At 40.1% G+C, this 19543-nt stretch overlaps 1 protein-coding gene across 9 annotated transcripts in view; it reads left to right on the top strand.

Annotated features, from left to right (window-relative positions):
- TTLL5 (tubulin tyrosine ligase like 5) overlaps positions 1 to 19302 on the top strand; it is a 254676-nt gene extending 235374 nt beyond the window's left edge. For 3 of the 9 annotated variants that reach the window (XM_081830183.1, XM_081830180.1, XM_081830179.1), the window contains 2 exons: positions 2911 to 3063; positions 17366 to 19302. In XM_081830183.1, the coding sequence (XP_081686309.1) occupies positions 2911 to 3038 (128 nt within the window). In that variant the 3' untranslated portion in view covers positions 3039 to 3063; positions 17366 to 19302. The remainder of the gene's footprint in view (positions 1 to 2910; positions 3064 to 17365) is intronic. The other 6 variants (XR_014148340.1, XR_014148337.1, XR_014148339.1 and 3 more) reach the window with 3 other exon arrangements.
- Positions 19303 to 19543: the final 241 nt, after the last annotated feature.

The following is a 19543-nucleotide window of genomic DNA, read 5'->3' as shown; positions in this document are numbered from 1 at the left end:
TTAAAAACCAATGTTCTCGGGGCACCTGGGTGGCTCAGTTGTTAAGCGTCTGCCTTCGGCTCAGGTCACGATCCCAGGGTCCTGGGATCAAGCCCCACATCGGGCTCCCTGCTCGGTTGGAAGCCTGCTTCTCCCTCTCCCACTCCCCCTGCTTGTGTTCCCTCTCTCGCTGTGTCTCTGTCAAATAAATAAATAAAATCCTTAAAAACAAACAAACAAACAAAAAAACGATGTTCTCCTTGGGCAGTAAGCCCTAGCAGTCCAGGCAGAGAAGTTAAGTCCTGACTGACTGAACAGAATGGTGTGGAATGGTGAGAAAATGAGAATAGCTGTTGCTTTCTACACCCATTGTAACTCCTAGCTATTTTCATAATGTTGATGGAAGGTGATAACTGATGGCCTCGTCACCATGAGTAACCTTGTATGTGACCCACTGCCTGAGAAGAGACCTCGGGTGACTAATTAAAATATAGTGCATTCTGAAATGTGTTAAAATGGCTTTTTAAGATTTATTTATTTTAGAGAGTTTATGCAGTGAGGAGGGAGAGGGAGAGAGAACCTTAAGCAGACTCTACACTGAGCTCAGAGTCCAACGCAGGGCTCAGTCCCATGACTCAGAGATCACGACCCAAACCAAAACCAAGTCTGACGCTTAACTGTGCCAGCCAGGTGCCCCAAGATGTTTATTTTTTAAATAGATAACTTTTCTTAGCTGAGTTAGATACTCATATAGGTATGTTTAATATTAAAATTAGTTTTGAGCCCAGAAATTAGTTTCTGCCATCCGGAAACAAAAGAGGCAGTTTGGGAGATGATCCAATAGAACATTTTTTAAAATACTGTACACCTATTAACAAATTGTAGAAGAAGAAAATTTCACCTTTTTAAAACAATCTATGCTATAATCACATTTTTATTTGTACAATCCACAAAAAGGAAAGATCAGACTTACAGTCTGGGATATTTTCCTTTCAATTGAATGCACAAATAAAAGAAAAAGGTATTTGTACAGATTAACTGATGAAGACTTAATATGAAATCTTCCATGTACTTTATAACCTGGATAATTCTGAGTTGATATAATCTTTACAAGTCCCAGTGTTGTTGAGACACTAAAATGCGGGATTTTATATATTTTCCCAAGTGTGGGCACACCATCTCTTTGTGTATTAGCTCCCCCTCTAAAAATGAGGGAATTGGACAAGATGCTATCAAACACTCTTTTGGTTTGAGAAAAGGAAAAAACAAAACACCTCTCTAGCTATACTATGGGAGGTAGACAAATGATAGAGAGGTGGGGTCTCCAGTCAGGTAACTGGTTGTAGCTGAAGTAGCTTGGCCTAGCACCCATCAGATAAGGCTGTTAACAAATGAAATGTACTTTCCACATCTCCCATGCCAGTCAGTTGGCCGGTTTTGATCATTTGTGAATTTTCTGTGTCCTTCTAAAACCACTACCAGGATGTGAGGGATTAATCCCACCTCCTGATCTCACAGCACTGTGGGCCAGACTCTTCGAATTCTAAAAGGCAGTGAGATCTCCTTCCTTCTGATTTACTTTCACAGGCTCCTGGGACATCAGTTTTTAAAGGCCTAGTCAACAGATTAGAGAAATCATTCATGTTAAATTTTTATTAGAGAAAAAAATACTTCACAAATACCCTTTCCTATAAAAATATAAACATGAACATCTTTGGCTGGGGAGGAATAGCAGAGGGGGTGGGACAGAGAACTTCAAAGATTTGTGTGATGTGGATAGGCAGCCCTATGATGAAACTGATTTTCTAGTGGTTCTTTGAACAATTAGTATCAATACTATTTCCAAAGGCATCAGAACTCATTAGAGATAATTGGCCAGGGCTCTTACAGAACCGTTGGGAGAAAAGTCTCTACTGACAACAGATTGATTGGGTTTGGGGTTTTTTTTTTTGTTTTGTTTTGTTTTTTTAATGTTTTTACTTATCACTTGAAGGAAGAAAGATACAAACACAAATATATAAGGACACAATACAGTAGGAAAAATCCTGGACTCAGGTTCTCTTACCATACCTGCCACTTAGTAACTGGGATCTGAAACAATTAACTTCTCTAGGCTCAGTTTCACTGTCTGTAAAATGGAAATAACATTCATTTAGAAATATGTGTTGACTGCCTGAATTTTGCCCGGCACCTGACTTCGGATAGCTTCCATGTCTTCTTCATGGGGTTGCTGTGAAAACTAGATGGCATATTGCATGAGCAAATGTTGTTGGTGTTTTCCACTATCAAGTGACACCTAGAGCAGTCTTAACCTCCAGTCATCAAAGACTTATTTTTGGCAAAAAAAAAAAAAAAAAAATACAACTGATTCATTTGCAGCAAGGTTTGAAGCAAAGAAAAATTTGGCCTTAACTCCAATTAACTAAAAGTTCCAAGTAGCTACAGTATCCTTTGCCCAAGCATTCCCGTTAATACAGGTTTTTCTTTGTTGGTATGTGAGGTCATTGGTGGTTAGTAGTCATCTATTACACTGTAAAATGCACAACACATTTTACCCCCAAACTTATGGCTTAAAACAAAAAACATTTGTTATATCACACTTTTTATGGCTCAGGCATCCTAGCTTAGCTGCATACCTCTGGCTCAAGGTCTCTTGATGAGGTTGTAGGCAAGCTGTTGGCTGGGAGCCGGGAGCTCATCCGAAGGTTCATTTGGGAAATCTACTTCCAATTCACTCACATGGTTGTTGGCAGGCCTCTTTCCACTTGGGCCTCTTCAGAGGCCTGCAGTTATGGACTGAAATGTGACCCCCAGATTGATATGTTGAAGTCTTAACCCCCGTTACCTCAGAATGTGACTGTATTTGGACATAGGGCCTTTAAAATGGTGACTAGGATGGACCCTAATCCAGCCCAACTGGTGTCTTTATAGGAAGAGGAACGTTAAGACACCAGGGATGCACCTACACAGAGAGAGACTCTGAGGACACAGGGAAAAGACAGCCATCTGTAAACCAAGGAGAAAGGCCTCAGAAGGAACCAAACCCGCTGACACCTTGATCTTCCTCCTGAACTATGAGAAACAGTAAATTTCTGTTGTTTAAGCCACCCAGTCTGTGGTGTTTGGTCGTGGCAGCCCTACCACACTAATATAGCTACCTTACAACACGGCAGCCGCCTCCCCCGGGCAAGCAATCCATGAGAAAGTGAGAAAGCACCCACATAGAAGCCACAGTCTTTTTATAACTTAATCTTGGAAATGATACCCCGTAACTTCAGCTATATTCTCTTTGTTAGAAGTGAGTAAGTTCAGTCAGTCCATATTCAGGAGGGGATTTCAGAGGATATGGAGAGTAGGAAGTGGAAGTCACAGGAGGCCATCTTAAAGGCTGCGTACCACACTAGTTTAGATTTGTTTTTAACAAAGTAAAAACTAAAAGTTAACAGATGGACAAACTGACATATTCTACATGTGTAGATTCAATGTCATCAAATACATGGGCACCGTGGCTGATCTAATCTATGGGCCATACTACCATTCTGTAAAGCTAAGATTGTTTTGATTTGGAAAATATAAAATTTTGACATTTCTAGGGGTGAAAAAAAGACCATTTTATGGACAAGATTGAAGAGAAATAGTCCAGTGAATCCTCCGTCTGTGTCTAGTACAGTGATGCTCACCCAGGGATGCCTACCAAGGGGTATGCAGGGGGATGAGAGGGAAAGAGGAGGGAAGATAGCATGAGTTTTAAAAAAGCATGGTCAAACCATAATATAATCTTCTGTAGGGAAAGTGAGAAGAAACAGCTTTTATAAAACAAAGTACAGAAAGTAAAACTGAACAAAATCTTCTTGGCTGATAGAACATAGGTCATACAGAGTTGAGAAACTGCTCTAATTTCTCTTTTATTGTTAATAGACAAAAAGAGGGATAAGGGATAGAGGGTTAGAGGTGGGCATGTAGTGAGCCATAATACCCAGAGGGGGGGTACATTTTAGAAAATCTGGGGAGGAGTGAAAAATGATTAGTGGGCTCTATAGATTAGTTTGGAAGGCAAATACACACTAACAGACATATTCAGGAGCCTTTCAAGAGCTAATAGGAAGAACTCTACAAGAGGAGGGTGGGTGATAGTTGAACCCAAGCTTTAGTTCAAAGGATCCAAAGGACATCTGCTCTGTGGTGATGGCAAGCTGACATCTGATTCCTCGGTAAGTATGCTGGGATTCCAATAGCTTTAGCCTCTAAAATTAGTAGCGTTGTCAGCTTGATTGTCTCATGTTTTTCTAATGATCAGAGTCTGTGTGGCAAAGCTATCATTATTCCCAAGCACAGTCAGATTTCTTTTCACCAACAGCCCTCCTTTTGTCCTCTTAAATGATGCTAACATGAGGTTAAACTCTCCCTTTGCCTTCCAGAACATTCTAAGAACTATCACTTATAATAACACCTCCAAATACTGAGCTTCAATAATTTGGCTCCTGCTTCATCAGAACTCCCCTTTGGGTGGCCCTTTGTTTTAAGAGAGGAAGAAGCTGTTTCCTGTTATCTCCTGGTTGCACGATAACAAGATGACAGACCAATTCTAGGTCTCTTTCAGTTTTCCTTACACAAAGCTGTGGAACCAGAGTGGGACAGTACGGGGATCTCACAAGGTGACCCTCCCTGAAAAGGTGCCTTCAGATTTGAATAATAATTCTATGGATTATCTAAAGAATTCCCCTGAAGTAGTTGTTTATGTTGGTATGGAACAATTTCTGAGATAGATTGTTAAATGAAAGATACCCAAAAAACCCACTGAAGGTTATGTTCCCATTTGTATAAAAAGGGGAGCAGGAATATACATTTGTAGGTGCATAGGCTACTCTGTGAAGGACACACACACACACACACACACACACACACACATATACACACCAGGAATGAGTCTGGGATGGAAGACACTTTTAACCCTATATCTCTTGTATCATTTGATTTTTTTTTCATTTGTGCATGGATTTTTTTTTTTTTTTGTAGTTAGGGAGCTATTAAAAAATGCCTTTGTTTTTCAGTTATTCATAGAATTTTTTTTAATTCCAGTATAGTTAACATACAGTGTTATATTAGTTTTAGGAGTACAATATAATGGTTCAACAATTATGTACATTACTCTGCTTATCATGATAAGTGTACTCTTAATCCCCTCCCCCTGTTTCAACCTTTCCCCCACCAACTCCCCTCTGATACCCTCCCCAGTTTGTTCTCTGTATTTAAAAGTCTGGTTTTTTTGTTTGTCTCTTTTTTCTTTATTCATTTGTTTTGTTTCTTAAATCCACATATGAGTAAAATCATATAGTATTTGTATCTCTGACTTATTTCACTTAGCATTATGCCTTCTAGATCCATCCACGTTGTTGCACATGGCAAGATTTCATTCTTCTTTATGGCTGAGTAATATTCCTGTGTGTGTGTACCGCATCTTTATCCATTCATCGGGGGGACACTTGGGTCACTACCATATTTTGGCATTGTAACTACTGCAATAAACGCCGGGGTGCATATATCTTTTCAAATTAGTGTTTTTGTTTTGTTTGGGTAAATACCTAGTAGTGAAATTACTGGATCATATGGTAGTTCTATGTTTAATTTTTGAGGAACCTCCATACTGTTTTCCAGAGTGGCTGCACCAGTTTGCATTCCCACCAACAGTGCATGAGGGTTCCTTTTTCTCCACATCCTCACCAGCACTTGTTTTGTCTTTTGTTTTTGATTTTAACCATTCTGCCAGGTGTGAGGTGATAGCTCATTATAGTTTTGATTTGCATTTCCCTGATGGTAAGTGAGGTTAAACATCTTTTCGTGTGTCTGTTGGCCATCTGTATGTCTTCTTTGGAGAAGTGTCTGCTCATGTCTTCTGCCCATTTTTAACTGGATTATTTAGGTTTTTTTCATGTTGCATTACATAAATTCGTTATATATTTTGGATATTAACCCCTTACCATATATATATCATTTGCAAATGTCTTCTCCCACTCAGTAGATTGTCTTTTTGTTTTGATTGTTTCCTTTGCTGTGCAGAAGGTTTTATTTTGATGTAGTCCCAACAGTTTATTTTTGCTTTTGTTTCTCTTGCCATCGAGAAGAATGCTGCTACAGCCGATGTGAGAGAAATTACTCCCTGGGCTCTCTTCTAGGATTTTTATGGTTTCAGGTCTCGCATTTAGGTCTTTAATCCATTTTGAGTTTATTTTTGTGTATGGTGTGAGAAAGCGGTCCAGTTTCATTCTTTTGCATGTAGCTGTCCAGTTTTCCCAGCACCATTTGTTGAAGAGATTGGCTTTTTTTCCCGTGACATATTCTTGCCTCCTTTGTCATAGATTAATTAACCATATAATCATGAGTTTATGTCTGGGTTTTCTATTCTGTTCTATTGATCTATGTGTCTGTTTATTTACCAGTGCCATATTATTTTGATTAAAAATTGATTACTTCCAGTTTTGTTCTTTTTCAAGATTGCTTTGGCCATTCAGGGTCTTCTGTGGTTCCATACAAATTTTATGATTATTTGTTCTAGTTCTGTGAAAAATGCTGTTGGTATTTTGATAGTGATTGCATTGAGTGTGTAGATTGCTTTGGGTAGAATGGACATTTTAACAATATTGGCTCTTCCAGTCCATGAGCATCAAATGTCTTTCCATTTCTTTGTGTCATCTTCAATTTCTTTCATTCATGTTTTAAAGTTTTCAGAGTACAGGTCTTTTGCTGCTTTGGTTAAGTTTATTCCTAGGTATCTTATTATTTTTGGTGCAGTTGTAAATGGGATTGTTTTCTTAATTTCTTTTTCTCCTGCTTCATTATTAGTACACAGAAGATGCCTGGATTACTTTTAATATAACACAAATAGAATCAGTTTTTAAAGAGAAAGGCATTGCAGAAAGGAAATTTTAGTTCCCACATAAAGCCTTTGAACTCATGCTGTGTTCTCTCACGTGGTCGCCTGGAGTTTTCCAGTTCTCTGTTCTTGTCATTGCAGTTTAAAAACTCATGACAGCAGGAGCCGCTGGCCATTGAGCACCTGCTCTACCCCGAGTGCTGGGGGGTTTACATAGAGTTTCTTGACTTAATCATCACAGCAATCACATGAGGATGTTTCTTCCTGCCTCATTTTTTAGCTGAGACTTGTATATTCCTTCCTCTGGTACTTTTTAGAAGATGGAGAGGACACAGTTCCAAGATAGATTTTCTGCCAAATGCCTGACTAGCACTTTGCTTCAGCAAAACCCAGAGTGACCCTTCTTCTGAGGGGTGCATTGGTCAGTTCTGCCCTTGAGTTTTTCTCTTCTGTTTGTGTGATCCTTTCTCTGGGCTTATTATTTCATTCACGTTCAGAACTTCGGCTTCATTCTAACAATTCTGACATGGGAGTCTCCAGCACTGGTACCCAGAATCCATTACAGTAACAAATTCCATCTCAGACACCTAAGAAAAAGGATGCGTCTGTGGACTCATATGATCAGAGAGAATTAGGGTGGCTCCAGCTAAGTGTCATGTGAGATCTTTCCTTTTCTCCATCTCTCTCTCTGCCTCATGTTCCTTCTCTCCATCTTTCTCCATCTCTTTTCGTTTCTTTTTACAACTCCATAAACCTCTCTCTTTCCTTCTTTATATGGTTTCTTCCATGTAGCAGATCAGTGGAGGGGTATAGTTTGAGCAGCTCCAGCCTTATTCTTTCCAGTTTAATGACCACAGAGTACAAACAGTATTTCTCTTTCTATGTTAGTGTATAGAAATCCCAAGGAAGGGCTGTGATTGGCTTGGCTTGGATGACATGACCAACTCTTATGGCAGTTGCTGTGGCCCCGGGGGTGGGGACTTTGGCTGGGTCTGGATCACCTGCCAGCTTTTGTGATCAAGAGGGTATGAGACTCTCTTAACTATAGAGAACAAACTGAAGGCTACCAGAGGGGGAGGTGGGTGGGGGCATGGGTGAAGTAGGTGAAGGGGGTTAAGGAGTGTACTTGTCCCGATGAGCACTGGATAACGTATGAAATCATTGAATCACTATATTGTACACCTGAAACCCATTTAACACTGTATGCTGACTATACTGGAATTTAAAAAAAAGGTTGTGGTACTGACATTCTTGGTCTGGCCATAATCACCAGATTGGAATAGAGCAAGTGGGGAGCAGTTTTCCAAAGGAAGTGAAAGGAGCTGAGACCACAAGCAGATGGGAAGGGATGTTAGGAGACAAAAACAGTAGATTTCCCCTACTTTCAGCCCAGAGCTTCTTTGCAACTATGCAAATATGGAGTTAAATAAGACAATGTGTGCAATAAATACTTCATATGGTGCCTGCAGCAGAGTAAATGATAGAGCAATATCTACTGGTATTGACTATCTTCTTTAATTGTGGCAAGATATACTTAACACAGAATTTACCACTTTAACCATTTTTAAATGTACAGTTCACTGGATTAAGTACATTCATATTTTTGTGCAACCATCACCACCATCCGTCTCTAGAACTCTTCTTTTACAAAACTAAAACTCTACCCATTAAACAATAACTCCCCATTCTCATCTCCCCCACCTCCTGGCAACCACATCCTCTTTTCTGTCTCTATGAATTTGATTATTCTAGATATCACATATAAGTGGAATCACGCAGTATTTGTTTTTTCACGACTGGCTTATCTCACTTTGCATAATGTCGTCAAGGTTCAGCCATGTTGTGGCATGTGTCAGAATTTCCTTCTCGTAAGGCTGAATAGTACTCTATTGTATGTGTATACCACATTTCATTTATTAATTAATCTGTCAGTGGATACTTGATTTGCTTGTACCTTTTGACTCTTGTGAGTAATGCTGCTGTGAAAATGGGTGGACAAATATCTGGTCAAGTCTGCTTTCAGTTCTTCTAGATGTATATCAAGAAGTAGAGTTACTGAATCATATAGTAATTCTTATTTTTAATTTTGTAGAGACTCGCCATATTGTTTTCCACAGCAGCTGCACCATTTTACGTTCCTACCAACAGTGCTCAAGGGTTCCCTTTCTCCACATCCTCACCAGCACTTCTTTTTTTTTTTTTTTTTAATAGTAGCTATGCTAATGGTTGAAATGTAGCCATGCTAATGGGTGAAGTGGTTATAAGTTCTTTAAATTAACCTTGGTAACTGGGCTAATCCAAGTGCCATTGACAGAAGTAGAACACCCAGTGTTGTGGATGAGTGGGACAGATAACACTGAGTATTTTAAAAGTCAAATTCGACATGATGGCTGAACATTAAACTCAGAAAAGTCTTCTCAAAGCCAGGGAAGAGTTCAAGCCAGATGTAGAGTTTAGCAGTCATCCATATAGAATTACCTGTTAAAGCTGTACGTGGATAAATTCTCTGAGGGAAAGAATGTATAAAAAGAGCAGCAAAGTGCAAAGAAGAAAGCAGATACAGGGGAACCATCCAAGGAGGCAGCCTTGAGAGGCACTGGATAGTTCAGAATCTCAGAGACCCACAGAGGGGAGGAAGAGTCAAGAGGGTGGGAATGATTGATGAGCTCAGATGGTATTTTTTAATAGCCTATAATTAAAATTTTGTTAAATTGAATCATATTCATGTGAATACCTCCCTGGAGAGTCCCTTATAATTTTCAGAATGCTTGCATATGGATTATCTTAGCCCTTAATCCAGTGAAGTACACAAGTTATGATTCCCATATTACAAGAAAGAAACTGACTCTCGGGGAGTTTGAGGTTTTCCTAAAGTTATTGCTTGGTACCTCTCATTTTCCCAAGATGATCAGTTTTGGGGGAGCTGAAGGCGGATGATGCCAAGTCAAAATGGGCATCAGAGTAGGTTCCCGTCAGACAAGTGCCCCGGCAGCTCATCATCCCTAGCACAGGCTCTTCCCCTCAATACCTCCTGGAAACAATACCTACTGGCTCCTCCCAGGTTCCTGTGAAATACTAAGGAGTTTGATTCTCTAGACTCTAGAACAGTAGTTTGTGAATGATGGGGTCATGACCAAACAGTGGGTCATCAAGACAATTCGTGGGTCATGACCAGGCTCACCAGAGCCAGGGTGCATGTGTCTTCCCAACGCTGTGAACTCTCAGTAACTTCATCACGTTGGTTACTTGACTTTGGCTGTGGTGGACATCAGCCAACACCACAAAGCTGGGGCCTTTGTTTGTTTTACCCCAGACAACCAGCCGTTAAACCTTCACTAGCAAACCACTGATCATAACCCTCATTTCTTCCTCTTCCCTCCCACCCCTCCTACAATGGAACAGAATAGAATAGAAAGAAAAAATAGAGAGGGTCCATCTGTAATAAAAATAAGGATTGTTTTGTGAGACTTTTGTTTAGGTCAAAAAGATATTTATGTATGTATTCATATAAGATGTATTTTTTTTTTACTAAAAATAAGTTTGAAAATCAGTTGTCTAGGGTCCCTTCATTTACCTTCCTCAAGTACTTGAAAGTCTGCTGTTCTGCTGATCTTTAGGCAAAGAACTACTAGTCTCCAGCATCTTTTTTGAATGAATGCTGTATCTACTGTTTGGGAGGAATGAGACTGAATTTGTGTCAGGCTAGAAATTAATGTTCTAGAATAGACAAAATCCTCTGTATATCAGTTCTTTTGAACTCAAAGCTATATTAAAAAATCTCTTTTTAGACCCCACCAAAGATTTTTCTACAGTGAGCATGTATTTGTCCTATGCTCAGAAAACAATAATCATTATTATTAAATCACAAAGATTAGAAGGCCAATAAATAGCAGAAATCAGACTTAAGCACATAGCCTTGTGTTACTCTACCATTCTTCATTATGAGAATTTTCTATAAAGAAATTAAATCTTTTTAAGAAAGTAAATAAACTTTTTGTAAATCATTTTCCTTTTAGTGATTCAGTGTTTTGTTTTATAAATCTGGATTTTATATATATTTTTATATATACATACATTATATAGAAACACCTTATATATACATTATATATATAAACATATATATTAATATCCCAGATATGTTTGAATGGATTATGCATCAAAATTAGATAGATGTAGATAGATCATGGAGTTAGATGTCAAGAACTTTGATTTAGATCAGCCTTGCAATTTTTAAATTTTCATAAAAGGGAAGTTATTAAATATTCTCATGCAAGAAACCACAACTCTACAAACATGTTAAATGGTCTGCCCTTAACTATCAAAATGAAGTTACAAAAAGAAACATTTTTCACTGAGTGACATTGGAAAGTCATCCAGATAGGTTTCTCTCTGGTCCGTGATGTCGTTCTATCATGCCCATTTTACTGCTTTGTTGTAGTAAGAAAATGGACCAGAATAAGAGGAACATGGTTTTTCAGATTTATAGGAGTTAAATATGTTTTCAAAAATGAGTTATGGATCATTTTTCTTAGAAGAATTGGGCTTCTTGTATGTATGACTTCAGTTTTTTACAGTTGAATTCCTTAAAGTAGCATCTTCTTAAAACTATCCTATACTTACTTGCAAGCAGAAAGAAATCCTCCCCCATAGATGGACCCTTGCCTCAGGTTGCATTTAGCATCTAAGAGTTCAACCAAGTGCCTGTGGCATTCGCTAGACGTGGAGAGGGTTCCGGGAGGCCTGAGCGCGCGGGGTGCTGCTGTGGTCAGCCGCTCGCTCCCCTCTCCCCTGTGGCTGGCTTCAGAGTGCGTCGGGGGGGCTACCTCTGCTCTGCACAAACCCCTTGCAGCTGTGCCCGGCGCTTCCGTGTCACCGGGCAGTGTTTCAGGAAATGGATCTGATGCTCTTGTGCCTGTGTTCATGCCTACACACTGGAGCTGTGCCCGGGAAGGTGAGGGGCCAGCAGGTTGGCCCTCACTCCCCAGCTGTCCCTTTCTCCTAATGTCACTCAGGATATAAATAAAGTGATTCATTCACTCTCTTATCAAACCAGAACATTGCCAGAAGATACAGTCAGGGCCACTCTGGCCTGTTGGAAAGGCCTTAGGGGCAAAATCTAAGAGGCACAAGGTACAAAGCCTTTGCATTTAGGTCATTTTAAAAATTAAGTTTTTAATTTCATTTCTCCTGTTCACTTCAGACCTGGGAGGGAGAAAAATAACTCCAGTTACAAGTTCATGTTGTTTGAGGTCTGGGCCTTCTTTAGTGGCATGGAAGTCATGATGCATCCTCTGTTTTTTTCTGATCTGGAAAAGCCATGAGTCAGATGATCTCATTGAAAATGTGCTTCCCTTTCCTCCACACAGCTGATGGGTGGTAGGAGCACTGATCTGGAGCGTGGACTGCTGCTTATCACACGAGGCTGTGGTGTTTGCAGAAGCCAAGTTTGTATTGTTAGCTGGCGATCTTTTGCTACCCATAGGGTGCACTGCTGTTGATCATTTCCCATATCAGTCGATCCAGTATTTACCAAGCAGCCCCCGTGTAAACATGTACCTGGCAAAATGCTAGGAGCTCAGGTCATGTGAAGATTTGTAAGATGCGGTCTCTGCACTTAAGAGTGTATCCATGGGACATGAACAACACCTGCAAGACAAAGCCCTCCACCCCGACCCCCTGCCCTCAAAAAAGGTGTAAGAAACACCTTATTTGGGTGGTTTGGGAAAGTGTGTCAACCATCCCCTCAGGGAACCTACTGATCAGAGTGAGCATGAGCGTGATCTGTTCCCTCGGCAGTTCTGCCTGCTTAGCTGCTTCTCCTCATCACTTCACCTGGGCAGATGTTGATCACAGTGTTTAAAATACTTTTATTTTTTGCTGTGTTACAGTAGCACAAGCCAGTTACTTAATATGATGCTAACAGAAGAACAGTAGGCTGGAGGACAGATTGCGTTTGTTGGACTCTAATAGTTGCCAAACCAGTACAATGTCTTTTACAGGTGCTTCAAGATTTTTAAGGGTAATTCTGATAATATTTTATGCTTATGTTGCTTGTTGACTTTAAAACTAACCTAAGAAGACGTAACTTCATTTATTTGATAAGTGCCAAGTTAGGATATAGATAGTATGAACCATAGGCATTTCAAAAAAAAAAAAAAGAAAGAATTTCCAGGTCAGGACATCAAAGCAAAAAAGAAGATGGACAACTTCAATGACCGGTTTTTCAAAATCCTACCAAACAAGAGCCAGGCTGTGATCATGGCCACAGAGGCAGTGAGGGGGAAAACGCAGTAACATGGTTGTCCTGTGTATTATTCCTGCCCTGATAACCCCAGAACTGCGTCGGCAGGCAGAAGTGGAGATCCAAGCAGCTCTGGACCAGAATTATGGCAGGTGTCAGGGACAACAGGTGGAGCATCTAATTGGAGACCCTTCACATAAAGATAGGACCCCAAAGGGCTGTATTCTCCATGTAAAGGTCAACCAGAAATAAACCCTCCCCCTTCCCACTTTGCCTCTACGCCCTCAGGCACTGAAAGAAAATTGCCTATCTTGAGCCTTGGTGCTGAGTGAGATGGAGTAGAGGACTCTCCCCTGATGATTTATAACCACAAACTAGCCCTTGTGTAAGCTTGGGCATGAATTCATATTCCCTAGATACCCTGAAAAACTTCAAACTGAGAATTTAATCTAAGGTGATCCTAAGCTAATAGGGTGGCCCCAGGCATCTAGTAGAATCAAATGCATTTTTTCTGGAAGGATCTTCCTTCAACTCAAATCTCAATTCTTACAGGTGAAGGTCTAAGAACTGCAAGATCACAGTTTAAAATCTCAAAACAAATAAGGAAACATGGCACCATAAGCAAAAGTCAGCAAAATAACAGATAACAATATTAGACCCACAAAGACTAAGATACTGATATTACCAGACATACAATAAAAAATAAATTTTCTCATGTGTTTAAAGAAATTAAAGGAGGGAGTAAAAGTGTGAGTAAAAGTATGAGTAAAAGATTAAAATTATGACTAAGCAGATTTGGAAAAGAACTATGTAATACTTTAGAATTGCAAAGATAGAGTAATTACAGTTTTCAAATCAATGAGTGGGCTTAACTGCAGGTTAGACCCAGCTGAAAAGATATTTAATGAACTCAAAGATATATTTAAAAAAATTACGTGAACTGCAGGACAGAAAGAAAAAGTGATGAAAAACACAGTGAGAAGGCCTGATAGATCTCTAGATAATTGGAGTTCTGGAAAGAAAAAAAAAAAAAAACGAGACAGGGACAATATTTAAAGGGATAATGACTAAAAATATCCACAACTAATGGAAGATACAACTGGATATAGTGAATCATAATAAATCCACATCTAGACACACCATACTGAAACTTTGGGATACTAAAGACAAAAGATGTTAAATTTAAGCACCTCGAGGCAAAAGAAGGCTTTCCAAAGGAATGCCAGTGATACAACGTACTCCTCAACAGCAATAGTGGAAGCCAAACTGTAGTGTGATGTTGGCATTGATGAGAAAAAATAAGTACCCTGCCAGAAATGTATTTTAAGCAAAAATATCTTTCAAGGATGAGGATGAAATAAAGACATTTCCAACATGTAAAACCCAGATGAACTTGGCATCGGTAAACCTTCACCAAAGGAAAGATTGTAAAGAATATATTTCAAACAGAGGAAGGTGATACCAGAAAAAGGTCTGAGATGCAAAAACTGACTTATGAGGAAAGAATGTGTAAAAACATGGGCAAATAAAAGCAAAATAATCAATAAAGTAATAATGTTCTTGTGAGGATAAAAAGGAGGGGGATAAAAGTATCCAACACCAATATCATGTTAAGACAGAGGGTGTGAAAAGAAAAAAGACAGAGGATATGATCAGAGTTAAATTGTCTAACTTGATCTTATAGAGTAAAAAGGTAAAGATAATGATTAATTTCAGCTTTACATAGTCAGTATGTACAAATGCAAACATAGAGAAACTACTAAAAGAATAGAAATTATAAAACTTTAAGGAGGAAAAGAAAACACAGAAGAGTATGGACAAATAGAAAGCACAACTTAAGGGGCACCTGGGTGGCTCAGGCAGTTAAGTGCCCGACTTTTGGTTTCAGCCCAGGTAATGATCTCATTAGTCCTGAGATCGAGCCCCACGTCGGGCTCCATGCTCAGCAGGGAGTTGCTTGAAGATTCTCTCCCTCTGCCGCGCTAATATAAATCTTTAAAGAAGAACACAACTGAAGACCGTAGAAATAAATATAAAAATATTTCTAATCACAAAAATGTGAGTGGACTAATGTTCCAGTTAAAGTGAAAGATTGATTCACTCAACAAATATTTACTGAGCATCTACGCTAGGTACATAGCACAGAGCAGGGAATAAAATAGTCCCAAATCCTTAGAGATATAGACAACAAACCATATTAGTAACACAGTACATTAGATAATAGTGAGTGTTCTAGAGAAAAAAATAAAACCGTAATAGATAGACAATGGGGAGAGTGACTAAACTTAAAAAAAATAATAAAATAGTTTGCAAGCGTATATATTTTTTTAAATGGTGCAACTGCTTTGGAAACGGTTTAGCAGTTTCTCAAACCTTTAAACATAGGGTTACCGTATGTCCCAGCAGTATATGCCCAACAGAAATGAAAACGTATGTCCAGACAAAACCTTGCACATGGATGTTTATAGCAGCATGATTACTAATATCCAGGAGGCGGAACAACCCCAGTAGCCATCAACTGATGAGTGAATAAATACACACAATGGAGTATTATTCAGCCATGAAAAGGCAGAGTACTGTTCCATGCTACAACACAGATGACCCTTGAAAACATTATGCCAAGTGAAAGAAGCCAGACACAAAAGACCACATACTGGATGATTCCACTCATGAAATGTCTAGAATAGGCAAATCTATAGAGACAGAAAATAGATTAGTGGTTGCCTAGGGCTGGATGACAAGATGGGGGGGGTGATGGCTAAGAGGTGTAGGGTTTCATCTTCTTTCAATGAAAATGTTTTAGAATTGGGCGCCTGGGTGGCTCAGTTGGTTGAGCGACTGCCTTCGGCTCAGGTCATGATCCTGGAGTCCCGGGATCAAGTCCCGCGTCGGGCTCCCTGCTCGGCGGGGAGTCTGCTTCTCCCTCTGACCCTCCTCCCTCTCATGCCCTCTGTCTCTCATTCTCTCTCTCTCAAATAAATAAATAAAATCTTTAAAAAAAAAAATTTAAAAAGAAAATGTTCTAGAATTGATTATGGTGATGGACAAACAAGTCTGAATATAGTACAAGCCATTGGATTATACACATTAAATGGGTGAATTGTATGGTATGTGGCTTATATATCAATAAAGCTGTTTTATTTTTTTTAATTAATAAACAGTAAACTCAATAAGAAAATAAGCAAAAGCCACATCCAGGCATTTCACAGAAGAAAAAACATGTAGGCACAATAAATACTTGACTCAACCTCATTCCTATTTGGGAAAATGCTCATTAAAACCACAGTAGGACACCATTGTATACCCACTGGACTAGCAAATATTTTAAACTCAGGCAATACCCCTTCTCCACAGGTAGGGGAGGTAGAGAAGCTGCCCTGGGGGTGGGGGTGGGGGCAGGAATTGGTACAGACCGCTTTGGAATGTAATATGGCATTATTTTTAGAGAGTTGAAGATGCAAGTGTCCATGACCCAGCAGTTACACTCCTAAGTATATAACTGAAGTTCTCCAGTTGTGTGCTGAGATCACATATAATAATAGTTATAGCAGCACTGTCAAATCGAAAACCACAGAATTATAAAAACGAAACAGCATAATATTTAGGGTTCAGAGTGTATGTAATAAATAAACCTATTTTTAAAAAGCAAACAAGGGAAGGATAAACAGAAAATTCAGGATAGTGGAAATGGGAAGGCAGTGGGAGGGCCTCACAGGGGATGCAGGGTAATAGTAATATCCTTGTCTTAAACCAGGTGGTGGGATGTAGGTGTATATTGTAGGGATGGGGACAGTGGTCCAAGGCAGAGTGCATTCTGACAACCCAATATTCAGCAAAGATTTAGAAAAACTCACAGAAGTGTACATGAAGCAGTTTTTCCATGCAGTTCAACACCGAATGCTAATAATGCTGACCTTAAGTTTCTAGAAAAGGTTAACATATTCAGCATTTTTTATTTAAGACGCAAAAGAGATAAAATGTTCTTATCCAGGAGGAAAAGAAAGGAAGGAAGGAAGGAAAGAAGGAAGGAAGGAAGGGAGGAAGGGGAAGGGAAAGAAACTAAGAGAAGTACACAAAAAAGCAGCAGAACAGGAGTGTGTTAGAAAGGTTTCCAACAAAAGTGGTTAAAATGAAAAGTCTTCAAGTTCAAGGTGAACATTTATTTGGCCACAACTTCTTTAGTCTTCAGTAGTGCTAACTAAACCAGACGTTGCTGTAAGTAAAAACCCACACTCTGATTTCGGTCACTTAGCGGTTGGTGTTCTCTCTTTCAGATCCTGCTCACACTAAGAAATGAGCCGCAACTGCATGGAGGAAGAACCTGTTTGCTACTCCCGCTCCAGCAGGGGTGTGGGGCCGAAGCATCCACCAGCACTGCAAGGGGTCCACGGTATTTTTTTTTTTTTTTTTTTTTTTTGCTGCCTCAGTCCCCAGAGCCTTCAAGCAACAGTGGCTGTAGATTGTTGCCAATCAGCCAATCCAGAATTTTACTGAGACGACGGGATAACACATCCGCTGGGTTTTGACTGAACTTGGTAGTGGGGACATTCAACTGATATGTTATATACCCCATCAGAGCACACATGTATCTTTTATCCCTTTTACCTCCCGCCCCCCCAAACCCACTTAGGCTTCCTCTGTCCCTTTCCTGCTACCACACAGAGATGATATAAAAGAGGCTCTTTGGCTATTTGCATTTTGCTTCCTCTTCTTTTCCAGATTGCAGTATTAAGCTTTACTTCCCACAAGCCTAAAATCCCAACATAATCTACCAAAGTTGTTCTTCCCTTTTCCGAGGGGTCGGGGGAAGGGGGAAGCATACATCACAAGCTTCCCAGAGAGCGGAACAAAGTCGGTGTGCTGTTGACCACATGAGCCGTGGTGAAGGCACCCTTTGGAATTACTGATTTCTAAAATTAATAAAGTAATTCTATTTTTATTTTCTTTTTCCATTTACTAATTTCCCAACAATCAGTATTCACAAACAAGCCTGAAGTGGAACCAACTTCTCGTTTTCTTTCATTGCTGGGCAATTTTTTAAACTACGTTTTAGAAATGTGAACTACAAAGAGATGTTTTATTCTTCCATTTGGTTTCAGCAGATCGTGGGTCCAGGCTCTTCCCCACAGGCAGCTCCTGAACCTGGGAAGCTCGTATGTGCACATGTCTCCATTATCGGCCCGCCATGGACAGGTCCTCTAGGGGTCCTCATCAGAATGAGGCGGCACAGCCCTCCCAGACGCCTTTCCACTTGACCTCTGCCCCCTCTCCTCACCTTTCCCTGGTCCCCTCTCTGGCTTCTACTGAAGAAAAGGTTGAAAGGTGGGCTGCAGAGCCCGACTGAAGGACTGACAGCTACCCTGGGGAGTTACTGGGGGAGGATCCAGAGTCTGGGTTTTCCTACAGCAGGGTACTCTAGACTCAGCATTGAAACCCCAAAGGAAAAATGACACCCAACAAGGCAGAGAGAAAAGGGATTTTATTGACTTCTTAGTGAATGCAAACAGGTTTGAGCACATGGAAGCATTTTGTTTGCTTGTGAGGAATGAAGACTGTCCCTTGAGGGAGGGGAGAGAATGTATTTGTGATGTTCCTGGGACTTCTGGTTAGTAGTTTGAGGACCATCTTAACTGTTGGCTAACTTGGTTGTGAATTGGTTAGGAGACAAATCAGAATTCCTTCATGACTTTCCTGGTGATGGGAAGACCCAGGAAATAAGTTATATGGGAGATGCCGCATAAGAACCATGTGAGAAAGGACAAGAGGGTATGAGCCCAGGGAAAGAACCTTGAGACCAACTAGACTGCTTGGAATTGGCCTAGGTAACCATTAGAATTGGGTCCTCAGGCTAATTTCTTACTGCACTCTCCATGTGCTTATCGGCTGTTAAGACCAGACTCCAGATCTCGCCTTCATTTAACCAAGTACTTTTGTGTCATTTTTACTGGTACTGGACTTCGCTTGGTAATAAACGAGACCGATTATATGATTTCCCCCCTCCAGCCACGGTGTCATTTCCAGTGTCCCTCCCTCCCCTCCCCCAGAACAAGTGTGTATCTTTTCAGACAGACAGACAATGGCTCAGGTTTCTGTAGCGCCTCTAAGTGACACGTGGAATGGAAAGGCTGGACTTCAGACCCCCGCCCATATCTGTATCTGCTGATAAAGATAAGAATAGAGCTCTCATATAAAAAGGACATTTGGAATCACAGTGTGTTCTGTTTTCTTTGGGATACTTCGGGAAACATAACTCATTGCCTTGCTTCATTAGGATGAGCCACAGGCCAACATTTTAGTGATTTCCTATGAGGTTGGATAAGAAGGAAGGTTTATTCTGGGGTCAAAAAGATTATTCCCTTCTTTCTTAGTTAAGCCTCGAGGAAGGACCCAGTGCTGTCAGATAGAAGACACTGCTGCTCAAAATGTAGCTTTTAGGCAGCCTGGACCTTCCC

The sequence above is a fragment of the Leptonychotes weddellii genome, chromosome 9 (assembly GCF_054177405.1).
Source record: "Leptonychotes weddellii isolate Sample4059 chromosome 9, ASM5417740v2, whole genome shotgun sequence".
Classification (NCBI taxonomy): Eukaryota; Metazoa; Chordata; class Mammalia; order Carnivora; family Phocidae; genus Leptonychotes; species Leptonychotes weddellii.
Note: the sequence above shows the minus strand (reverse complement) of the source record. Positions and strands in the feature narration are given on the sequence as shown.